This window comes from Rhinichthys klamathensis, unplaced genomic scaffold (assembly GCF_029890125.1).
Source record: "Rhinichthys klamathensis goyatoka isolate OS25496 unplaced genomic scaffold, OSU_Roscu_1.1 h1tg000119l_1, whole genome shotgun sequence".
Taxonomy (NCBI): domain Eukaryota; kingdom Metazoa; phylum Chordata; class Actinopteri; order Cypriniformes; family Leuciscidae; genus Rhinichthys; species Rhinichthys klamathensis.
The window spans coordinates 1,216,149-1,239,480 of NW_026606656.1; the positions used below are offsets into that span (position 1 = coordinate 1,216,149).

Sequence of the window (23,332 nt, forward strand, 5' to 3'; positions counted from 1 at the left end):
CTACGAGTTATGTCAGTGACTGACAAAATGTGGGTCCCAATCTAATCTCGCCACTGCGGCTGTCTTCCAGTGTCCTGTGCAAGCCCCAGCTCCTTGTCGTGAGGCTCCCACGAGTGAAGGGCCAGGCTAACACAAGAATACCAAGGTACACTGGGTATCATATCCAAGATGTGATACTTAGGGAGGACTTAAAATACACATATGAACCTAGTACAGGATGCATATGGAGAACTCAGAGGTATCAAGCCCGCAGGGTGGAATGTTTCAATCTCGAGATGGCAAGAGGGGTCTTGCCAAGGGAAAGACATGTGTTCGGAGGAGACTTACCGTGGAAATACACATGTTGGGTTTGCCCAACCGGGGAACCATGCACATGGAGGCATCTAACCGATCACGATGGCTGACCTACCGGGCATGTACTCTGGTGATGGCATCAACAGAGCAGGAGGAACTCAGGGTCTATGGAGAACTCACCCGAATAAAATAGCGCACATATCCAGTCCGTGGAGTGGAATGGTGCTGCAAGCGATGACACCAAGCAGGTCCTACTTACTGGCTAGTGGAAGCGAGTACACGAGAGGACACTGGCTCTACACGGAGATTGTAGAATCTCACGAAACTGTTAGGTGTCATACAGCCTGCAGCTCTACAGATGTCTGTTAGCGAGGCGCCATGTGTTAGAGCCCAGGAGGAAGCCACACTCCTGGTGGGATGTGCCTTCACCCTTGGGGGCATGGCAGGCCCTGCGCCTGGAAAGCCAAGACAATGGCATCCAGTGAGACAACCTCTGCTTGGAGCCTTTCCCTTTAGCTTCCCACCGTAACAGACAAAGAGCTGGTCTGAGGTCCTGAAACACCGCATTCTGTCATCGTAAGCACGAAGGGCGCGTACTGGACAGAGAAGTGCCAAGGCTGGGTCTGCCTCCTCCAAGGGCAGCACTTGCAGATTCACCACCTGATCCCTGAAGGGAGTGGTGGGAACCTTGGGCACATATCCAGGCCAGGGTCTCAAGATGATGTGAGAGTTAGCCGGCCCGAATTCCAGGCACGCTTCGTCAACCGAAAATGCCTGCAGATCCCCTACCCTCTTGATGGAGGCCAAAGCAACAAGGAGCGCTGGTTGCTTTGGATAGGTACTTTAGCTCGACTGAGTGCAATTGCACGAAGGGAGCTCTCTGCAGCGCAGATAGAACACCTTTGAAGTCCCAAGAGGGCATATGTGGGGGGCGAGGAGGATTTAACCTCCTCGCCCCTATAAGGAACCTGATGACCAGGTCATGCTGTCCTACCGTCTTAGACTCCACAAGGTTGTGGTGCGCAGAGATCGCAGCTACATAAACCTTCAGGGTGGAAGGAGACAGCCTTCGTTCCAACCCTTCTTGGAGGAAGGAGAGCACAGACCTGATCGGGCATTTTCTGGGATCTTCTCGGCGAGAAGAACACCAGGTGACAAAGAGGTTCCACTTCTGAGCGTAGGCGTGTCTTGTGGACAGGGCTCTAGCTGAAGTAATGGTAGCCACCACCTGAGGTTCCAAAGATTGGGACGCGGGTGCCAGAGGGGGCCCCGTCTCTGAGAAAATATGTCCTTCCTCAGAGGGATAGGCCAGGGAGGGGCTGTCGCGAGGGCCTGCGCTACTGTCGCCATGTTGTCTGAATGGACCAGTACGTGCTTGCCCTCCAGCAACGTCCAAAAAAGGTGCAGAGCTAAAGGTACGGCCAGCAACTTGAGGCAAGGAGCCTGCGGTAGCATGTCCATTGCACATGGCACCCCAGCCCGTGGTGGAGGCATCTGTTGACACAACAACATGCCTCGAAAACCCGGTCTAAGGGCACTACGGCCCATAGAAAAGAGGTTCGACCACGGGGTGAAGGTTTGACGGCAGGCCCGAGTGACTAGCACTTGGAACGTGCCCTGTTGCCATGCCCATCTCAGGACTCGATCGCGAAGCCAGTGCTGAAGCGGTCTCATATGAAGCAGTCCAAGCGGCGTGACCGCCGCTACGGATGCCATATACCCCAGGAGCCTCTGAAACAGTTTCAGTAGAACCGCATTCTTGTCCTCGAATTAACTCGAATTGGCAATTCAGCAGTGAGTGTGCGCGCTCGCTCATAAGCTGCGCTTCGCTCTTCTTGGGTACAATGAAGCAGGGGCTGTAGAAGCCTGACCTCATCTCGGCTGGAGGGATGGTCTCGATCGCACCCTTTGCCAGTGCCACGCATGACAGGGGCATTGCCACCCACCAAGGTATAGCGGACTCCCCGGAAACGGGGAGGAGACCGTGCAAACTGAACCAAGCCCGCCTTGTGATGCTGTGAGCGACATGGCGTCATCCACCAGAGCCACGAATGAAACACTGGGTCCCTGAGAGGAACCAGGTTCACCCGGAAGCTCCACGGCTTGCCAGGGGGGGCGTGGCCCGAGGAAGACTCGTCGGGTTATTCCACACCATAACCCTCAGATCACTCTGGCCACCAGCCAAAGTATCCCCTCTCAAGGAAGAGATAGATTGGGGTGTGGCAGAGGGGACTCTACCCCCACAGAGGTCATTGAGTCTCGATCTTAACATCACGATGGCCATGTTCCCGCAATGAGAACATGACTCATCCACGAGCGCTGTCTGAGCGTGATTAAAGCCCAAACACGTTAGACCGCACTCATGACCATCAGGTGGATGGATGATCCGCCCACATCCAGAAACACACGGGCGAGACATCTTGAAAAATACGTGCCCGTGCAGCTTTTTTAGAAAAGAAAGCTCTCTTAGCAGTGATGAAGCACCCAGGGAAGAACACGAGCCGCGTGCAAAGCACCTTCACACCAACACCAACTGAGAGAGACTCTTGTTGCTCTTGAGAAGGCGAAGAGAAGCACATAAACTCTTTGGCTCCGATGCAGAAACAATGCGAGATTGCACTCACGACTCCTTTTATACCCACGCGGTGGGGCGGAGTTCGCAATGCAAATTCCGCAGACCCATGTTATTTTCATTAGCCTGGCGTGCCAGACCTACATCAAGATGTTAGGTCTGGGAACTCATCATTGACAGGGCTCAATCTGATGGGCGGGATAAACGGTTGTCTTTCAAATTCTCTCAGCACGCAATTGGATAGCGCTACAACCAATCAGAGCAACGAAGAAGGGGACGTAGTCAGCGGAGCAAGTTGATATATTAAACTTTTACCGTATCCAGTCCATAGCTGTCAACATTGAACATCGAAAATAAGGGAGATTTCCAGGAATCCATCCCCAAAATAAGGGATTTTTTTTGTTTTTTACACGACCCACAAACTTTAAAAAATAAAACACTAATCATTAAAAGTCTAAAGAGTTTATAACTAGCCTATGTGTGAGAGAGAAAGAGACAGTATGTGTGTGTGTGTGTGTGTGTGTGTGTGTGTGTGTGTGTGAGTGAGAGAAAGAGTCATTAAAAAATTTTTTTGTCATTAAAATAATAATATCATAGAGAATGTTTAAATACTAATATCAGCTTACGAGGGAAACGGAGGCGGAGTAGTGGTGCTTCGGAGTGCTGGAGATGATTCGGAGGTCCTTTACCGATCAGAGCGCGCGCTGACACGGAGTAAATAAAGCCTTTATACTCGACGCGTCCGCACGAGTGCGGCAAAAATGACAAGTTGATCGTTTCGCCACAGCTTTTTTGTAACAGCGCGCGCGGCGCTGCATCCGAGGATAAATGACTTCAAACCGAATATGTCCGAGCTTGCTCTGACCGTCGCAACTCTGCCGTCATTGTGTTAAGCCCGCCCACCAACTCTATACACGATGTGATTGGCCTGACCAGTTTTTGGTTTTTCCAGCTAAAACGTCTATGGAGAGTTGCTAGACCACACTGGCAGCGAAATGATTTTTGCTGCCGCTAGGGTGCGTCTAGATTTCTAGGCTATATTTTCATACCATTGGCTCGTTTTCTAATAACTCGAAGGCTCTCTGGCGAAACCCCCATTTCGTCAGTCACTGACGTAACTCGTAGTTACGTCAGTTCAGTACATCAGTTCTGATGCTCAGAACACTTGCTCAGAGCAGACAAACTACAAACTACTGTGTGTGGGCCAGGATTTTAAAAAGAAACTACTCGTGCTTTCATAAACACACATGTATATGCACACACGCACCAAAACCTAGGGGCCAAACATTAAACATTGCGCAGTGGACCGAACAAAATCACAATGCATAGTGATCAATCTGCTCTAATTAGAGAAGGGAGAACAGACCTTCCTGCTGGGGAGAACAGCACTGCGCCTCACTTCTTACTGCAGGGTGGCCTTGTGTATACTGTGTGTGTTTGTGTTTGTAAGAGAGAGAGAGAGCATTCTCCAGTTGTAGATGTGCCATTGACAAAGCTGAAGAAAATGGTTGTGTCTTGTTAACCAGAGTGTTGCCTGTTAGCACTTTAAGTCTTGAACGGAAAACACTCCCCATGGGAAGGATGAAGTGCATTCACACAGTCTGAACCACACTTACAGATCAGAGGCTGGCCAGCTTTTCTCACTCGGTCTCACTTTCTTCAGCTGTTTCTCAATCTGTCCTTCATTTTGTCTCTGGTAAAAGTATGAGCATTAATTGAAAGACTTGTAGTCACTGGGTGGCAGTCAGCCTCATGGTCTTCTAATCTTGTCTTTCTCAGATTAGGGGAGCGTGGGTAAACTTTTACTCAAGTTGTGCTCTAGGCAAGAAGAAATTAGATGTAAAATGAATACACCTAATTATGTTTCAAGATGTTGCCTTTCATTTCAGTTGAAAGCGGTCTATAACAAAGAGTCATAGGAAAATTTGTAAGTGGTCCAGTGACACAACTTGCCACATATCAAGGGGTGACTACGTGAACCGTTTACACAAAAAACACACACATAATCCCATTACAGAGCTGCTGATTTTTTCTTTTTTTTTATAGTATTTGTAATAAAAAAAAAATTCCTGTATTAAAAGGCAAAGCTCATTATTACCATTATTTGAGCCACTGGCACAGCCTTCCCCAAAGCATCTATCACACTACTCCACAGCTAATATATTGGGGAAAATGTTTTTATTTATTTTAATATTTTATTTAATACTGCACAGCGAGTCTTTTGACAAATCATTTAAAATCTTGTCATTCACAATGCCTCATGAATCATTGGCTTTGTAGTTCTTTCCCCTATTTTAAAATATTTTTTTGAAAAATAATTTACATTGTTTTATTCATTGGGAACTGATCAAAATGTATCTCATATTGTATATTTTTACATCTGGCAAATACATTTTAAAATGTACCCACTAGATGGATTTTCCTCTCCACCGGAATTCTGTCCAGCTCCTGCAAAAATAAATGTTACCTTCTCCCTGCTCCCACCCACAACATTAATGTTTTGTCCCGCTCCGGCCCGCAAAAGACCGCAGGTAAAAGTACATAGATTGTATTCAGTAGTGTACGTCCATTAAATTTCCATGAAATAGTTTCAAGTTAGGCCGCTTGGCCACAACCTAAACATCCCAGCATAAACGCTCCCGATAAATTATTTGTTATTAAAGAATCTACATTCACAATCCCAATATGCTATTATTACGGAGAAAACTGACCCTAGACCAGCAATTATGGGCATCTTTTCCCCCTAAAAGCAATCAGCAGCAGAAGGCAGGCTTACACACGCTGTGTTGCCCCTGTAAATCTTTTTTTTTTTTTTTTTTTTTTTTTTTTTGTGAAAAGATGGATAACAATTTATTTGTTTTTAGATATTTTATTTTTTAGATATTTCTATTTTAAGTGGGTCCTGCGAATCATTTTATATGCAACCTGCACACACATGAGTCTTACCCCCCGCACCGGCAATGTCCGGCATCGCCCATCAAATCTTGTCCCGCGCCATAGTCTGTTACGTCGGGTCCCGTAGTAATCTCGCAGGAGTGCAGGTCTCTACGCACTGACACATCTTACCCCACTCACACATGTACACTTGCACAGACTAATCATAATCAGCTCACTATAATCTTTTCTACACGTGCAAACACGCATAGCTTTTTCATGAACTTAATCCTCATGACTAGTCACTTTTTCAAACATATTGTTACTCTCTCATACAGGTGCCAATAACATAATGACTTCTAATCATCCCCACTTACTAAACAGTCTGTGCATGTGTATAGACACATCTCTAAAGCCCTGCAATAAGTACAGTTATGTTGTGAGGCTGCGGCGGCAGGTGTGTGGTACACAAACATGATCCTGTGGGTTTGTTAGAGGCTTGGCATTGCTCCTGCTGCAGATGTTAAGCCACTGTATATTGCTCAGCCTCATCACAGGCAAGCCAACCTGATGAATCAAGCCACCTCACACAGTCTCAGATCACCTTACATGCTTCACATTGATTGATTCAGACTGTCTCACATCATGTTACTCTGCCTCACGTTGCTTCAGACCTCTTCGCATCACCTTACACTGCCTTGTATTGCTTCATACTGCCTCATACTACTGCTCAAACTGCTTCACATCACCTCACATTGGATCAAACTGGCTTGTATCAAGCCACACTGCTTCACATTGCTTCAAACATCCTTTTATTGGTTTCACAACTTATGTTTGTGTGCAAAAATACATTCCTAATATAGATTTTTTTAGATTATATTTAAAAGTACTATAAAAGTATATTTTCATGAACATACAATTCCGTTCAAATTGGTTACACTTTATTTTAAAGGGCTTTTATTACACTGTTATTATACATTTAAGTACTTAGTAATAGTAAGTAACTAAATATAGGATAAGGGTTTGGTTTAGGGTTAGTTTAATGTAATTATGCATAATTTATTGTTATTACTATAGTAACCTGTAACATATGGAACAATGACACTGTAAAATAAAGTGTTATCAAAAAATTTTATATTTTTGTAAAGACTCTCTTATACTCATCACAGCTGTATTAAGTTGATCAAAAATACAGTGAAAACAGTACTATTGTAATCTTAAAATGTAGTAATTTATTCAGCATCATTACTACAGTTTTCAGTGTCTCATGATCCTTCAGAAATCAAGCTAATTTGCTGATTTGCAGCTCAAGAAACATTTCTGATTATTGCTAATGTTGAAAATAGTTGTGGTGCTTATTATTTTTAAAGAGACCGTGACACATTTTCAGGGTTCTTTAATGATTCAAAAGAACGGCATTTATTTGAAATGTAAATCACTGTACTTGCTGTATATTAAACGTATTAATTTCTTTAAAAAAACTAACCTCAAAACTTTAAAAGGTAGTGTATTTTCAATAAGTTTTAGTTATTTTGCCATGTTTTTTTCCCAAAAAAAATATTTTAAAAGATACATTTTGTAATATTTTATATGTATATAGATAAAGGTTTAAATAAAATATATTTTTCATTTAAAAAAAAAGTTGTGCAATAAGTTGCAACATATTTAAAAATTTAGTTTGGACAGTTTTTTTTTTTTTTTTTTTTTTTTTTGTGCATCACCTGTCTATAATAAGTGCACCACAGCAAGGCCACATGTAGTTTAAATGATTCTGAGCTACGAATAATACCTAGATATGTTTGTCTGCAAAAGTCTGACTTAAACGTTTACATGACATTTTATTACAGGATGAATTATTGTTTTAGTCTGACTGAAAACTAACTCTTGAAAGTGCATGTAAATATCCTTATTCAGTTACTTCACCTCACATTGCTTAAAACTACCCGTATCACCTCACATTGCTTCAGACCGCCTCACACCATGTCACTCATCTCACGCTGCTCCAAATCGACTCATATCACTTCTCAAAACCTCACATTGCCTCAAACTGGCTCACATCACCTCACACTGCCTGACATTTCCTCCTAAATAGAGGGAAGGGAAAGCATTGCCAGCCTGCTCTTTTCCATCAGTGTCAACACTGTCCCAGTTACCTGTCAATAGAGACAATGAGACCATGGTGATGTCCTGGTCTGTATAACAGCTGGTCTCAGTGCTGTTCTAGTCAGCAGCAACGAGGACGTGGCTCAAGCAGAGTTACAGTGTCAAACCCCTTCTCTAACATTCAGAAGTCATAGAAATATTCTCACACCAACACTACAAACCATTGCCAAATCTTTAAATATGCTCTTGTTTTCTTTACTTCTCTCCTCCTCCTCCTCCTCCTCCTCCTCCTCCTCATATTTCTTATCCTACATTTCTCATATACCAAAAAGAAGATATGTGCACCTGATCCTTGGGAAAAATTAAACACAACTGAAACATATAGTGTGACTGCTAGTTTGTCTCCATACAAGTCTGTATTGTATGCTTGCTTTATGTATGCTCTGGGGATTTCAGATTTAGCCCTCACCACCACACAAAGCGAAACCATGGCAAAGTGTGTGTTGTTTTGCGCCTACACAGTAGATATATTATCAAAGGCTCTTGTGTGTTAGTATATCTCGCAGTATCACATGAAACCATGGCACATCACACACCAATCTGAAATGAGACTTTTTACACTTCCATGTTGCAAACCTCCCACTCGGGCCCTGTTTGGATTTACTTAAAGAATAGGCTGGCAGATGGAAAGACTAAGAGGAAAAAATAAAGTTACTTAAACACTGTCAATATAAAATTGACTTACTTGTGCTTAAATTTATTATTGATTTGCATTACACGAGAGTAGATGTTAAAACTTCATGCTGATTTGTACTCGGCTTTCGCCAAGATAAGCACAAACTAAGACGTAGCTTTACAGTAATATGCTTCTCCATCCATTTACGCTTCTTCCATATGGTGATGTGAATCTCCTTCTGTCCGGCGTTAACGGCTGCAGTGTACTTGGCGCGTCAGCACTCACAACGGGTGCAACTACAGTGTGGTCTCCCCAGTGGACCAGCACGACAACCGTCTGGATTGAGCCGAGTAGGGGACATCTCTAGGGTCTTCAAGTGGGCACTTTCCGTCCTCAGTGTTTCGTTGACTAGCCCATGACACCTCAAGAGGGCTCGACAGTGACTCTGGCGTCCCAGAGTCACCCCCCTCCGCCCCCCACTCAACTCAGCCCAGCTTACTGACCTCTACATCCCTCCTGCTGCTGAGGTTGCTCCTTCCTCGTAGTTCACATGTGACCTAACCACAATCTCACAATAAAAATAAAAAGGAAAAAGGAATATTGTCTTCTGTGTGTAATGTTTTGCTAGAACAGGTGGCAACTTATTGGTCATGTTACGCTTGCCTTCCAATGCTAAAGCCAAACATCGCAGTACTTGGTCATGGCGCCAAGTAAACCGACCTTGGCTAAGAGCCACCTTACATCCTGTCAAAATGTGCCTTAATGTGGCAGGTGATGAACACAAAGGACAAGAGGGATCCTCTCCTACCCAGAGGTTTAGGTTCTGTGGTGATGGGAGAACATCATATGTTGACCTGATAAGGAAACTGATCCTACTCTCTTCCATTGACCAAAGGTCTTGCCAGCCCATCTTGCGTTGTTCCACACTCTCCCATCTCATCCACTCTCCCTGCTTGGCCTGGGAAATGGCCTTTATACACCTCATCCTCCCCTCCTGCCTTCGCACCTCGTTGACTACCAGCTTCCTCCTTTGAGCTGGGCCTGCCTTGTGCCATTTATGAGGAGCTAAACTGAGCCCAAAACCCCCTCTTCCCTGCTGTACCTGTCCCACGATATCACCAATTTGAAGGGCAGCCTTTGCCTCTACTACAGATTTCTTTGCTGACCACTTTCTACCAGTTTTTAACACAGGTGCTGCCTCCCTTACACATTTGTCGCGTGACTCTACTAAGGTCATTTCCAGTCTGACCTTGGTGCACTTAAACTCCTCGGTTAAAGCAGAGACTGGCAGCTGCAATATTTCTTTACTATAAAGTCCCACTCTGCTGAGGCAGCGTGGAACTCCCAACCATTTCCTGATGTATGAACTTATTAACGCTTCCAGCTTATCCACTGTTGTCAAAGAAACCTTGTACACAGTCAGTGGCCACAGCAAACTCGGCAGTAGACCAAACTGAAAGCACCAGAGTTTTAGTTTGCCTGGTAGAGCACAGCTGTTTATGCTCTTCAACCCTTCCACTGCTTGTCGTCTAACTTCTCCCACTCGAACTGTGTCCTTTAGATCCCCATCGTACCATCTCCCAAGACTCTTCACTGGCTTCTCAGAAACTGTTGGTATTGCCTCACCATTAATGAAGAATGTTTTATCTACTACCTTTCCTTTAACTATCGAGATTCTCCTTGATTTAGAGGGCTTAAATTGCATTCGTGCCCATTCAATATTATCGGTTAACCCTCTAGGCGCCACGGTCGAGTTTACTCAACAAGATGCGGCACTGAATAAAACGGCCGATTTTGTCAAATTGGATGTCAAATTTCGTTCGACCTCCCCTCCACTGGATGGCAGACATGTCATACTTCATCCCCGAATCAAAAAACACGTCATGCTTCTATACAAAATGTTCGAGTTAGAGCGCATTGAATCTGTGCTATCAAAAGCGGGGCTAGTGTGCGAGTGAGCCATTTTATCAGAACCTCTCCGCAATCGCGGCGACGGTATTGTGGTGGAGACTTTGTCTAATACCACTGGGTATGTTAGACGAGGTCGAAGTATTCATAAGACAGTTAGGAGGCAACGTGGAGGGCGGGTGGGGAGTCACAATGACAATGATGACAGTAGTCCGAGCTGTGCACACTCGGCGCGCGCGCGCGACGCAGATCTGGCCGCGCTGTTCATATCATCTCACTCATGATCTGTGCCTTGCCGTGGCGAGTGAGCGTTTGAACTAAACAGGTCTTGTCTACTTGTGTTTGTATGTCATATGAATAATATATATGTGCCCCATACATGGAATCAGAGTGCCTACTGTATTTAGTAAATGGAAAATCTCTACAGCAAAAGGCCAACCACTACATGCATTCGGTTTGTTTCTACCATTTATTAGTAATGATTTACACAGTTTGTTTACTACTTACTATATACCTGAGCATTCAGTATTGTGTAATATAGCATACAGAAGGTGATGGACATTTTGGGGGGAAAGAAGTGCTGCATTTAAACATGTGGCTTTTCATGAAAATTCTATAATCCAAGATTGCCGCCACCATATGACGTCATAATATGCTAATTAGATGGGAAAATGTAATCCCTACATAAACTTTGGGTCATCCTTAATATTTCTCTAATTTACAGAAAGTGTCTATCTTTGATCACTTTTAAGATATAGCCTTTTGAAATTAAGATGTCAAAATCGAACGTTTTAGGAAAAGACCTCTGGTGCCTAAAGGGTTAACTTACCCAATAACTGATTAGTGCAGGCTACTGTTGTAGTCATGGTCATGTAGTCATCCATGTATGCTCTGATTGGTGGTAGTCGCATCCCAGAAGCCAATCGCTCTCCTCCTACTACCCATCTTGATGCCCTAATGATTACTTTCATTGCCATGGTAAAAGCCAGTGGAGAAATGGTGCATCCTGCCTCTTTATTCCAACCTCTAAGCATTGCCATATAGTGCTGAATTCTGGAGTTGAGAAACTAAATTGCAAATCTCCAAAATAGGCTTTCACTAAATTTGTTATTGACATTGGTACTCTGAAAAAATCAAATGCTGCCCAAAGAAGCTCATGTGGCACTGAACCATATGCATTAGCCAAATCCAGGAATGTCACATGGAGCTCCTTCCTCTCCTTTTTTAGCTGATTGAATTCGTTGCCAGATAACATTGATGTGTTCTAAGCATCCTGAGGACCCTGGAATGCCCGCTTTTTGAACTGAAGTGTCAATGAAGCCATTCTTTAATAGGTAGGAGGACAATCTCTGAGCAATAATGCTGAAGAAAATCTTACCTTCAACGTTTAATAGTGAAATAGGACGAAACTGACTGATGCTTGTAGCATCTTTTTCTTTAGGTATAAAGACTCCACCTGCTCTGCGCCATGCTCTAGGTACAACCTGTTTTTCCCATGCCACTTTTATCAATTTCCACAGAATTCGCAGAACTCCTGAAGCACTCTTGTACACTCTGTACGGAACTCCATTAGGCCCTGGAGATGATGAAGCCCTTGCCTTTCTCACAGCCTGCTCTACCTCTTTCCACTTAGGTGCACAGACCTCCATTTGGTATTCTGGTGGATTGATAGGTGGGATGTCTGATGGAATTGACATAGGCTCATGCCTTTTTGCATCTGGATGCGTTTCCTCCAAATATCTCTCTAGCTCAACCCTAGATGCTTTTAAAATGCCATTCTTCTCACTGGTAAATAACTTCTTTACGAATTTGAATGGGTCTTTATATAAATTAGCCCTCACACGTTCCTTTTATGGCCCTTTGTAAGAGATTGAGTCCCTCCTTATGATTTTTTTCTGCTCTTTTCAATTGCTTCCTCAGCTGTCTCCTTTCTCTAACTAACCTTTAAATTTTCTGCTGCCATCTAGACATTCCAGGAGTAGTTTGAACTTTTTCCTTCCTTTTTTCCACACCAAACCTCTCACTTCCATATGCGTAAATGATGTCCCCAAATTTATCCAGCTTTAGACCCTCTCTGTGTACACAGATGTCATTTAGATATCATCATAACTAAGGTAATTGTTTTGGAGAGACATTAATCCGTAATTGGCACTTCTAACGAGAGCACTTTCCAAGTTTAGATCAGGTGCCAATCTGTATGTTGCTCTGAAGACTGTACAAAATGAATGAAAGCAGGAGAGCAAACACTTTATGTGCAATCAATCAATATCTCATGGTGTAAAGGTATTGAGTCGCAAAATAAACAAGCGATTTCTATCCAACTAACACATTGTGTTATTATTCTTCATTATTTTAGCCTCTCTTTCACACATACAGACTGCGCTCTCATTGTGATGCACCTCCTTGCCTCAGCCCCAGCCCTAATTAAAGCTTCCTTTGGGCCTCACTATGTGGAGCACCAAACCAGATCACATCTCTGGTGGGCTGAGGAAGGAATAGAGGGTGAGAAAGAGAGGAACAAGTGAGAAAAGGTGGAGGGGCATCGAGATATAGAGGCATGATCAGACTGCAAATGCTGCCTGGGAGCCTTTGATAGGTTTTGACTGTTTTTTGATTGCAGGTTTCATTAAAATTGTCATTGTTCTTGTTTCATAAATATTTTGCAGTGTGGGAAACGGTAGCAGATGATCTCTAATTACTCTCAGGGCATGTTTCATTCTAGATTGGCAAATATTTTCATTCAAAATAAGCTTTTGTTTGATTAATTGAGAGACTGAAAAGAAATACAATAGAATGATGGGAAACAGTGGGTGCAAAGACAAAGAGGAAATACAGAGAGAGCAAGAAGTCGGAGAAAAAAGAGGGAATTTTATCTGTCAAAGACTGGTTTAACAACCTTGGTCTTCATAGTGGTGATAGCATGGTTACAGGACTTGCTGCAAACTTTTTTTACAACCTAGATTTCACTGTAGATTGTTGTTTTGTCAGATTGTTGTTTTGTTATAGTTCCCAGGATTAGGCTAAATCACATGGACTATTCTTGTAATTGTCTCTTGGGTGTTTACGGATGGTGCTCAAGGCTAGAACATAAGAACAAATGCTAAGACTCATCTGGATTGAGCAGCAGATCTGAGTCTGTGCAGCTTTAAAATGTGTTCCATTTCCCATTGCGTTCAGAGGAGGATGGTGCCTGGCACAATGCAAAAGCCTTTTAATCCCCCATTTCTATAGATATTTTCCTCTCTGGCATACATTGGCCCTGGAATGTTGTTCAGAAACAGGAAACCTTGTATGGCTTGTTGATTAATGATGTGTGTCATATAACAATCACCCCGGCCCTTGCTGTCTATATGGAGGCCTGAAAGACAGGTGGCAGGGTGAGATAAATGATCCCTATTCTGGAAAGCCAGTATATGGCTCATTTGCTACCATTTTAATGATTAAGACAATGAAATCCAAGGGTATGGCACTATTTGTTCTTACAGCTAATGAATGATTTGTTTGGAAATAGTCCAAATTGCAGTGGGTTTTCCTGGTTTAATTTATTTACAGGAGTTTACAGCAACCACTATGCACCTATACACAAATGCATGCATTTATGCCAGCTTGTACCAGCTTGTGTGCCCATCTCATCATTGGCAGCCATGAAAATATGGACCAATTAAATGTTTGATTTAAAGCATACATAGATTTGGCTTCCATTATTATGCAGAATCCATTAGGGAATGTTATTGTCCTGTTTTATTACTCATATGTTTGTAGTGGCTACATAATTAGTTTATAGTGACGAATAACCAAATGTGTTCTTTTAAAATTTGAGTTATATTTTATAAATTGCTTGTAAAATTTGGTTTTCAAAAAATGTGTTTGTATAATCTGTGAAATTTAATATTTTTGTTTTATATTTTACATAAAATTAAATAAAATATGTGTGCATATCTTTGTTTGTAATCAATTGTTTTTATTTTTACATTTTGAGAAACCTTGATATTTTCCTGTTAAATTAAGCTCACATGTATTGTCTTTGTTTCATTCGACAGATTCATCAGAGAAGACTCCAGCAGCTGTCCTTCAATTCAAGATCAGTTTGAAAATGTATCAAGCACTAACTCAGCTATACCGGATATGAGCAAATATGGGGACTCTGTTAGAAACCATGACAAGCCAACAGCTTTGACAGCCCAAAAGGAGATCCCTTTTTTGCATATGTGAAAGATATTTTCTGTACTCTCAATAACAAACTTATAGAAGAATTCAACCTTTTTTACCTTTATTTTAAAACACCCCTTCCTCTCCACTCCAATCATGAAGAGTTTGTTGACTGCCCTCTCTCCTTCCTGTACCACTCTCCTCTTCCTTCCCTTTTTCCTTCTCTTATGCCCACCAGAATTGGTCAGAGGTGACTGCTGGCTGATCGAGGGGGATAAAGGTTATGTGTGGTTGGCCATCTGCAGCCAGAACCAGCCACCATACGAGACAATCCCACAGCACATCAACAATACAGTACATGACTTGCGACTTAATGAGAACAAGATCAAAGCTATTTTTTTCACTTCCTTGAGTCGCTTTACCAACCTGACCGACCTCAACCTCACCAAGAATGAGATCTCGTACATCGAAGATGGTGCTTTTGCAAGCCAAGCAAATTTACAGGTCTTGCAACTTGGATATAACAAGTTAACCAACCTGACAGAAGGCATGTTGCGAGGTTTGGGACGTATGCAATGTCTTTTCTTGCAGCATAATCTCATAGAAGTCATTGCCACTAATGCATTCTGGGAGTGCCCCAGCCTCAGCAACCTGGATCTGTCATCGAACAAGCTTGCCCGGCTGGACCCATCCACTTTCACTGTGTTGGGCAGGCTCATGGGATGTGAGCTTGCAGGAAACCCTTTCCACTGCGGATGTGAGCTTTACAGTTTCCTCAGCTGGTTAGAGGCCTTCAACAATGTCACACACACCTATGATCGACTTCAGTGCGAGACACCACGGGAGTTGTTTGGCTATCCGTTGCTGAGTCCTGTTGCCGGGCATGGACGGAGTGCTCGCAACATCCTTTCCTCTGTGTGCCGGGATGGGGTGCTGATTCCTGGGATGACATCTCTGCCACCTGATCCTGATTCTTCAGGAGTGGGACCTGAAATGTTTGAGCACATTGGACCATACCATCAGCCCACAACTTCCTCCTCATCTGACAATGCATTTAGTCCCAGCATCAAACTGCAACATGTGTCTCTTTCCTCTGCATCCCTTCTGATCCAGATTCCAAAGCCATACAGCAAAATGTACATCCTGGTGCAGTACAATCAGAGCTTTGTGTCAGATGTGATGAACTTGAAGAAAAAAAAGGAAATGATCACCCTTAACAAGCTCAAAGCAAACACCAACTATACCTTCTGTGTGGCATCTATACGCAACTCTCAGCGCTACAACCACACTTGTTTATACTTTTCTACCCGAGCACCAAATCCAGATGACTTGATGCCTCCACCCTCCACGACCACCCACTACATCATGACCATTGTTGGCTGTCTCTTTGGAATGCTCATTGTCCTTGGGTTTGTCTATTACTGCTTACGAAGACGTCGCAGAAATGAAGAGAAAGAAAAATCCATCTGTGTGAAGAAAACCATTCTGGAAATGCGATATGGACCAGAGGTGGCAGCAGCAGTTGCAAATGACCCCACAGCTGTCCAGAAACTGCACGAGCAGAGCCACCATCAGCATCACCATGGCAAACTGCCCATGTCCTCCTCGTCCAGCTCTGCCATGCTTGGCCATGGGTCTGCCAACACTAGTTCCTCACGTCTGTCCTCCATCCCTCAAGTAGAGAAGATGGCAACTGCTTTCTCTGAGGCCATGGCCAGTAAGGGCAACTATATGGATATTAGGACTTCTGTTGGAGGAGATGAAAGGGGTAGAGATGGAGCTGTGATGCATGGTGTTCGGGAGGAAGACCTCAGGGGGGATGATGGAAGTGACTTGGGTGATGATTCAGATGATGATGGCCGGGGATCAGCATCCGAGATTTCAACCATTGCGATGGAAGTTGACAAGGTCAACCAGATAATTAACAACTGTATTGATGCCCTCAAGCTGGACTCTATTGCAGCTTCTTCTGTTTCCAACACAGCAAGTGGTCCCACCTCACCCCCACCTACCTCTACCTCCTCCCTGACCAGAGGACTGATTCCCATCTCTTCTAGTATCAATGATACATGCCACGTCCTGCCTTCCCCAAAAATCCCTCCCCCACCTCCTCTTCCCTTCTCTGCTCCTCTGTCTGAGAGGCCTGGGATCACAGGTGGTGGCTTTGTGTCTCCACCATATCGTCCACCACCCCCAGCTACTGCAGTGAGGCCTATTCAAAGACAGATGAGCGCAGATGCTGCTGTCATCGTCTCCTCTTCCAAGAGGCACTGCCGCCCTTCCAGTGGGAAAGGGGGTCGTGTTTACAGCCTAGATGTTCCGGAACCCCACAGCCCAGATCCCTGCCATTATTCAGACAAGGGCAGCCCGTTGGGGTGTGGTGAGCCCCTGGAGAGGCTCCCTTTAGTAGGTAGTGGAGGAGGAGGTGGCTGTAGCATTGACGGTGGTACTGTAGATGGGATGGGCCTTCAGCAACACCTGGAGGTGCACCCAGACTACCACTGTGCAGAGCATCGTCATTCAGTCCCTGCCTTATACTACGAGGGCTCTCATGACTCCCCGGCCCAAAGGGTCTCTTTTCTCAAGCCTCTGTCACGCACCAAGAGAGACGCTGCTTCCTACTCTCAGCTCTCTCCACGTCACCACAATTACTCTGGCTACTCCTCTAGTCCAGAGTACTCCACCGAGAACACCTTGCGCATCTGGGAGCGCTTCCGTCCCCACAGAAAGGGTCCACGTGAGGAGTCATGTTACGTAACAGCTGGAAACGCCTTGCGCAAAAAGGTCCAGTTTGCCAAGGGGGAGGACTTGCATGACATCCTTGACTACTGGAAGGGTGTGTCAGCACAGCAAAAGCTGTAATCTATCGGACTGTGTGGATACACAGCACAGGTCTCTTTTACTGCCTGATAAACCAGAAGAGCAACTCTAGTGAGCAAGTTGGGTTATGGCTGAAGTTTGCAAAACAGAGCCAAGTTTGTCAGGGTTTGAGGACAAGTTGTTTAATTGTTTTTGTACAGTGAGCCAGAAAGAGTAAAAAGAGCCTGAGAATACACTACATACATAAGATAACATTCAGAGATATCATTTGGAGCATTGTTATTCTCAATGAAAAAGGTCCAGTGGGCTTATCATTTGTCAATAATTGAAATAATCTGTGTATTCATTGTTCATATCAATAGTGCAAACTTAACTAGAGTCCTGATTAAGCCTGAGAGACAATCTCTGTTTGTACTCTCAACTCATCAAATCATTGGTCATCGCATTAATTTGTTAGGTGTGAATGTGTGTTTTAGAAGGATAAAATGGATGTGCTGATTTTCTTCTAACCTCTCAAAAGCAGTTTCCCTCTTCCATATTACAGAGACTGTGCACAGGGCAACCACATTTACATTTCAATAGCACTCCTCATGTGAAAAATAAAGGAATAGAGGAAAGAAAAAGATAAAAATGAAACAGAAGAATCTCCCGGGGGAACCTTGGAATAGTCAGCCGTGTTTGACAGCTGCTGAGCTGTACTGCTGTGCTGAGCAGGATGGCATAAATAGTGCAAGGGTTTCTAGAGAAAATAGATTTACCTGGGTTTGTGGGAAATGCATAGATCTGTGTTAGAGATTAAAGAGACATAGTTCTGTACATCTCTCATCTCTGATGCATTATTAATAGCATTTTCTTATCAGAGGTTACCTTGTCACTTGTATCAAAGCAAGAGCATAAAGTGTCTGTTGGCAGCAGATGTTTATGTATTCTGTTCTTCTACCCTGAGGTCAATTTGTTTAGTCCATTAATTGGCTTTTGGAAGCCTGTTGCTGACAGCTGACTCATTCAACAGGCAAAGTGACCTATACCCTGGTATGGCACTTTTAGACTGACACTTTATATGGCATGTTTCTCCGGGCTCTTTTTTGTTTATTTGTTCATTTGTTTATTGGTGGAAATTATTATCCATTATACTGACTTTGAAAGGAAGACCGAAAAAAGGAGCAATATTTAATTAAATAAAAAATAAATCTTTTAAATTAATAGATCATTTATAGATCCTGGGTTTCAACGATGATAATACAACTCCTCTCCCAAAAGCACTTAATCTCAAATATAGATCTCATAAAATAATACATTATTAAAGGGTTAGTTCACCCAAAAATGAAAATTATGTCATTAATGACTCACCCTCATGTCGTTCCAAGCCTGTAAGACCTCCGTTCATCTTCGGAACACAGTTTAAGATATTTTAGATTTAGTCTGAGAGCTTTCTGTCCCTCCATTGAAAATGTATGTACGGTATACTGTCCTTGTCCAGAAAGGAAATAAAGACATCATCAAAGTAGTCCATGTGACATCAGTGGGTTAGTTAGAACGTTTTGAAGCATCGAAAATACATTTTGGTCCAAAAATAAACAAAAACTACGACTTTATTCAGCATTGTATTGTCTTCCGGTTCTGTTGTCACTCCGCGTTCACGAGTCCGCAGTGACGCTGCTGACGTAAGACGCTGCTGACGTGTGTCTGGTGCGTCCGTGTATTCGGGTTCAAATAAATATGGCTGGGCAAAAAAATGCAAGTCTTCCTCCTGTCGAAATCCTTAGACATGTTTGCAAAGATTGTTTTGTTTACAGCGTGCGTCTCCCTCAGACTGCAAACGAAGCTCGGGCGCACCAGATTGCACGTCAGCAGCGTCTTACGTCATCAGCATCACTGAACGCGGAGTGACAACAGAACCGGAAGAGAATACAATGCTTAATAAAGTCGTAGTTTTTGTTATTTTTGGACCAAAATGTATTTTCAATGCTTCAAAACATTCTAACTAACCCACTGATGTCACATGGACTACTTTGATATGTCTTTATTTCCTTTCTGGACAAGGACAGTATTTCATACATACATGTTCAATGGAGGGACAGAAAACTCTCGGACTAAATCTAAAATATCTTAAACTGTGTTCCGAAGATGAACGGAGGTCTTATGGGCTTGGAACGACATGAGGGTGAGTCATTAATGGCATAATTTTCATTTTTGGATGAACTAACCCTTTAATGGTATTTATTGAAAAAAATGACAAATAATATTAACTCAACACCTCTGTCGTTGATTATTTTATTAATTCCCATTTGGATTACACTAACTAATTAGCAATTAACCAAGGCTATATCCTTAAGTGTGCGAGGGTAAGCAGCCAAGACCTCCAATTTGATTAAAAGATCTCTCTCTCTCTCTCTCTCTCTCTCTCTCTCTCTCTCTCTCTCTCTCTCTCTCTCTCTCTCTCTCTCTCTCTCTCTCTCTCTCTCTCTCTCTCTCTCTCTCTCTCACACACACACACACACACAGCAACCACAGTCAGCCTACAGTTTCAGGGACCAATAACCCAAAAAAAATTGATTAGTGGCACTGTGGGAAGATGAGGTGGCAGGTGAGACATCTAACAGGCAACTGAAATCAAATTAATGGTGTTTAATCAATGAAGTATAACTATAACCGCCCCAATGCATGGCTTAAAGGGTTCACCCAAATTTACTCACCCTTGTGTCATTCCAAAACTATATGACTTTCTGTCTTCTGCGGAGCACAGGATGTGACAAAAGCTGCAATTCTCATTCATTATAATCGGGGGGGAAAAAGCGCAAAAGAAACTTAACAACTCAGAAAGAATGAATGTCACATGGGTTTGTAACAACATGAACATGAGAGAATTTTTCAAAAGGTAAACTATTCCTCTAACTCTGACCTGAGATCTGAGCACTTTGTAACGGGCACTTAATTTGACATCACTATTGATGAAACTCATTTGTGGAGATATCTATATTGGAAATAATGAGATAAATTAGATGCAAACAGCATCTGCATTGGAATGCAAACAGCTCAAATGAGGGTGAGTGTTAGCATTAGCAAACCTCTTCATTCAACCCTCTTTATTCTGCATCAGGTGTTTTTGTGCCTTCAGTAAAACGGTCCATTATTTGTTAGTATCACAAACGAGTAATTTTTGTTTGATTGGTTCATATTCTTTACATCATATCATATCCCTTATTTAAAGGGATTTCATTGTAAATACATGTTCATAATATACCACTTTTCTTTCCATATCTCTTGATTAAGGTTTTTCATTGTAAATATGTGATAGATACCTGCCAACATTGGACATACACTCAGGCACAATGTCTCTTTGGTTCTCTCTTTTTCGAGGGCTTTAAAAAAAATCCAGTCCAAGGTATATGACAAAAGTCGTTTATAGGATGCTTTATGGTTTACAGAAAGAGGAACAGCAGCAGCTATAACATATGTGGATTATTAGGGCTTTGTGTGTACTTAAGGAAGACATTGCACACAGCTCATTTAGAGAGAATGGACCCTAACTGGATAAATCATTCTTGGGCAACTGAAATGGACTCTCAAAGGACTGGTACCGGAGGCTTACTGTGACATTTTCCTTACTTTATGAACATGATTTTAAAACCTCTTGGACTGGTCTTAAGGAACTAACCATCAACACTCAATCAAAAATGACTTTTCATTTTTTTTTATAACATAACTCTGATGCCCAGCTTTATGTTTTAGACATGGTTTTTATTGTGCCTCCCCTCATTGACAAAGAAAAATAGAAAGAAAAAAAGACTTGCTTTCAGCCATTTTTGCTATGAATTCAAGGTTGAATAACAAAAGAGGGAGTAATAATACAATTGGCATGGCATCTGTAAGATTTGTTATTTATTAATTGTTTAAGAAAATGTGTAAATACTGTGTTTTTTTTCTCTTGCTTGGGGAGTAAGACTGATTCTTCATGCTGTTATCTTGCTCAAGGTCATTCTCCTTCAACATTCCCTGTTGAATGTTTTCCCATTCATTCTGGACAAACAAGCAAATCAAGTTACGGTATTTTTATATCAGACCTTTATTCACACACTATGTTTATAATACATTCTTTCTTTCTTTGATTTACTTGGCCTTTAAATCTTTGCTTGACATATCACATATAAATTACCCAGTTCAGCCAAATTTGTGTTTGTTTACTATCCTACTACAGAGCTAATAGGCTAAGATTCCTCCTACAGCCACTTTCTTCATACACCGAATTAATCAGTAGATGGTTGGAGTCAGAGTTTCGTCTCTCAGGATACTGATGTTTTTTGAAGGATTGAATAATGCATGTATCTGTCTCTTCTTCTGGATCCTTTGCTAAAGTGTCATTATATTCCTGCTCTTTGCTAGTATTGATAGTGTTATCAATTGGTCATTCAGAAGTTCCTGAAGAACATGTGTCATGTTGCCTGTTGACACCAGCTCTTTTTGTTGTTGTCTTGAATGAAATGGTGATATACTAGTGGGCTGTACGCAGTTGTTTGTATTCCACTCACTGTAACCATTCAGTATCACAAGACTTAGGATATATGACGCTGTTGCATAATTTATGATGTTTGGTGTCATAGTATCAAACTTAAATGGCCTTTTTTACACCAATAGGCCCTTTCTGAAGGCCCTTTCACTATAGTTGTGTTAAGGAAGTTGATTGTACTAAGGGCAGAAAATACTTAAACATTAATCACTGTCAGCTTTCAGCAATATTAGACAGAGTGCAAAGTGGATTACTCTTCCACAGCAGTTTTTACTTTTTCTAAGCTCTTTAGCCTCCTTTTAGCGTTAGACACTATGAAAGGAGATTGGCTTGAAGTGAGGAAAAAAGATATGGATTAATGCTTTGAAACAAGATTTTCATTCCAGCCTCCCTCCTTTTTTACGGCCTTGGAATGGCAAGAAACGTTTGTAGGAAATTAACTAGCTCTGTCATACCATAAATCCCCATTATTCTTTTTTCTGAGACAATAAGGTAACTTTGAATGACTTATTTGTATTGCAGTTCTTAATTTGTAACGAACATATTTAAAACTTATTTTTACAAGAACAGAATCCATATTTAATTGACTTAATAATTACTAAGGACCAAATATTGTTCGACAAGCTTATTATTGCCCCTCATGCCACTAAATCTAGTCCAAACGACTACATGCAGTTAATGTATTCTGTGTCTTTGAAGGTCCTCCTCGTTGACTTTGCCTGTCTTTGTTCATGCTCAAAAGAAGCCCAGAGAAAATCACTCTGAGGTTCTCTGGGGTCAGGATAATTGCACCTCTTTTATGAAGCTTTTAAGTCATTTTCTCCCTCTTTACGCAGAAGAGAACCACACTGCCACGTTTTCCCTCTGATATTTTCCGCTTGTTCTTGTCTCTCATATGTTCTATGAATTCCGATGGTTTGACTGCAAGGAGCAAAACATGGCAGGATTGTGAGAAACAGGCTGCAGGATGGATACATTTGATTGTTTAGAACTAAAAGAGACACTAAATGGGCCAGTTGCTGTGCTTCTCCAAAACGCAACCCATGGGCTTTAATAACCCAATTAAAGACATATTTTATATTAGACTGTGATGGAGAAACATAAGAATGCATTGATTTGAAGAAGATTCTAAGAAACAAGTGCAGGATAGAGGGGTTAACTCTGAATCAGCTCATCAAAGTGAGTCGGAGAATGCCGTTATGATTATGGAAAACACATTTAACACTCAGGATCAGGAGGAGACAGTAAATCAGGGAAGGAGATGATGCAGCAAGTGTGTAGGAGTACTTTGAGAGGAGAAAGAGGAACAGAGAGTAAACGCAAGCTGCATCAACCTGATAATGGCTGGAGCTTTGAATGAATAAACGGCACACACAATCTGTAATGTTGTGAAAGAAGACAGGCTATGCATGAGCAATGAAACAACCCT

General features: G+C 42.5%; 1 protein-coding gene across 2 annotated transcripts in view; it reads left to right on the plus strand.

The window, feature by feature from the left end:
* LOC130088411 (protein phosphatase 1 regulatory subunit 29) overlaps positions 1-18,500 on the plus strand; it is a 150,224-nt gene extending 131,724 nt beyond the window's left edge. For both annotated transcript variants that reach the window (XM_056255162.1, XM_056255163.1), the window contains one exon: positions 14,468-18,500. In XM_056255162.1, the coding sequence (XP_056111137.1) occupies positions 14,733-17,438 (2,706 nt within the window). In that variant the 5' untranslated portion in view covers positions 14,468-14,732 and the 3' untranslated portion in view covers positions 17,439-18,500. The remainder of the gene's footprint in view (positions 1-14,467) is intronic.
* Positions 18,501-23,332: the final 4,832 nt, after the last annotated feature.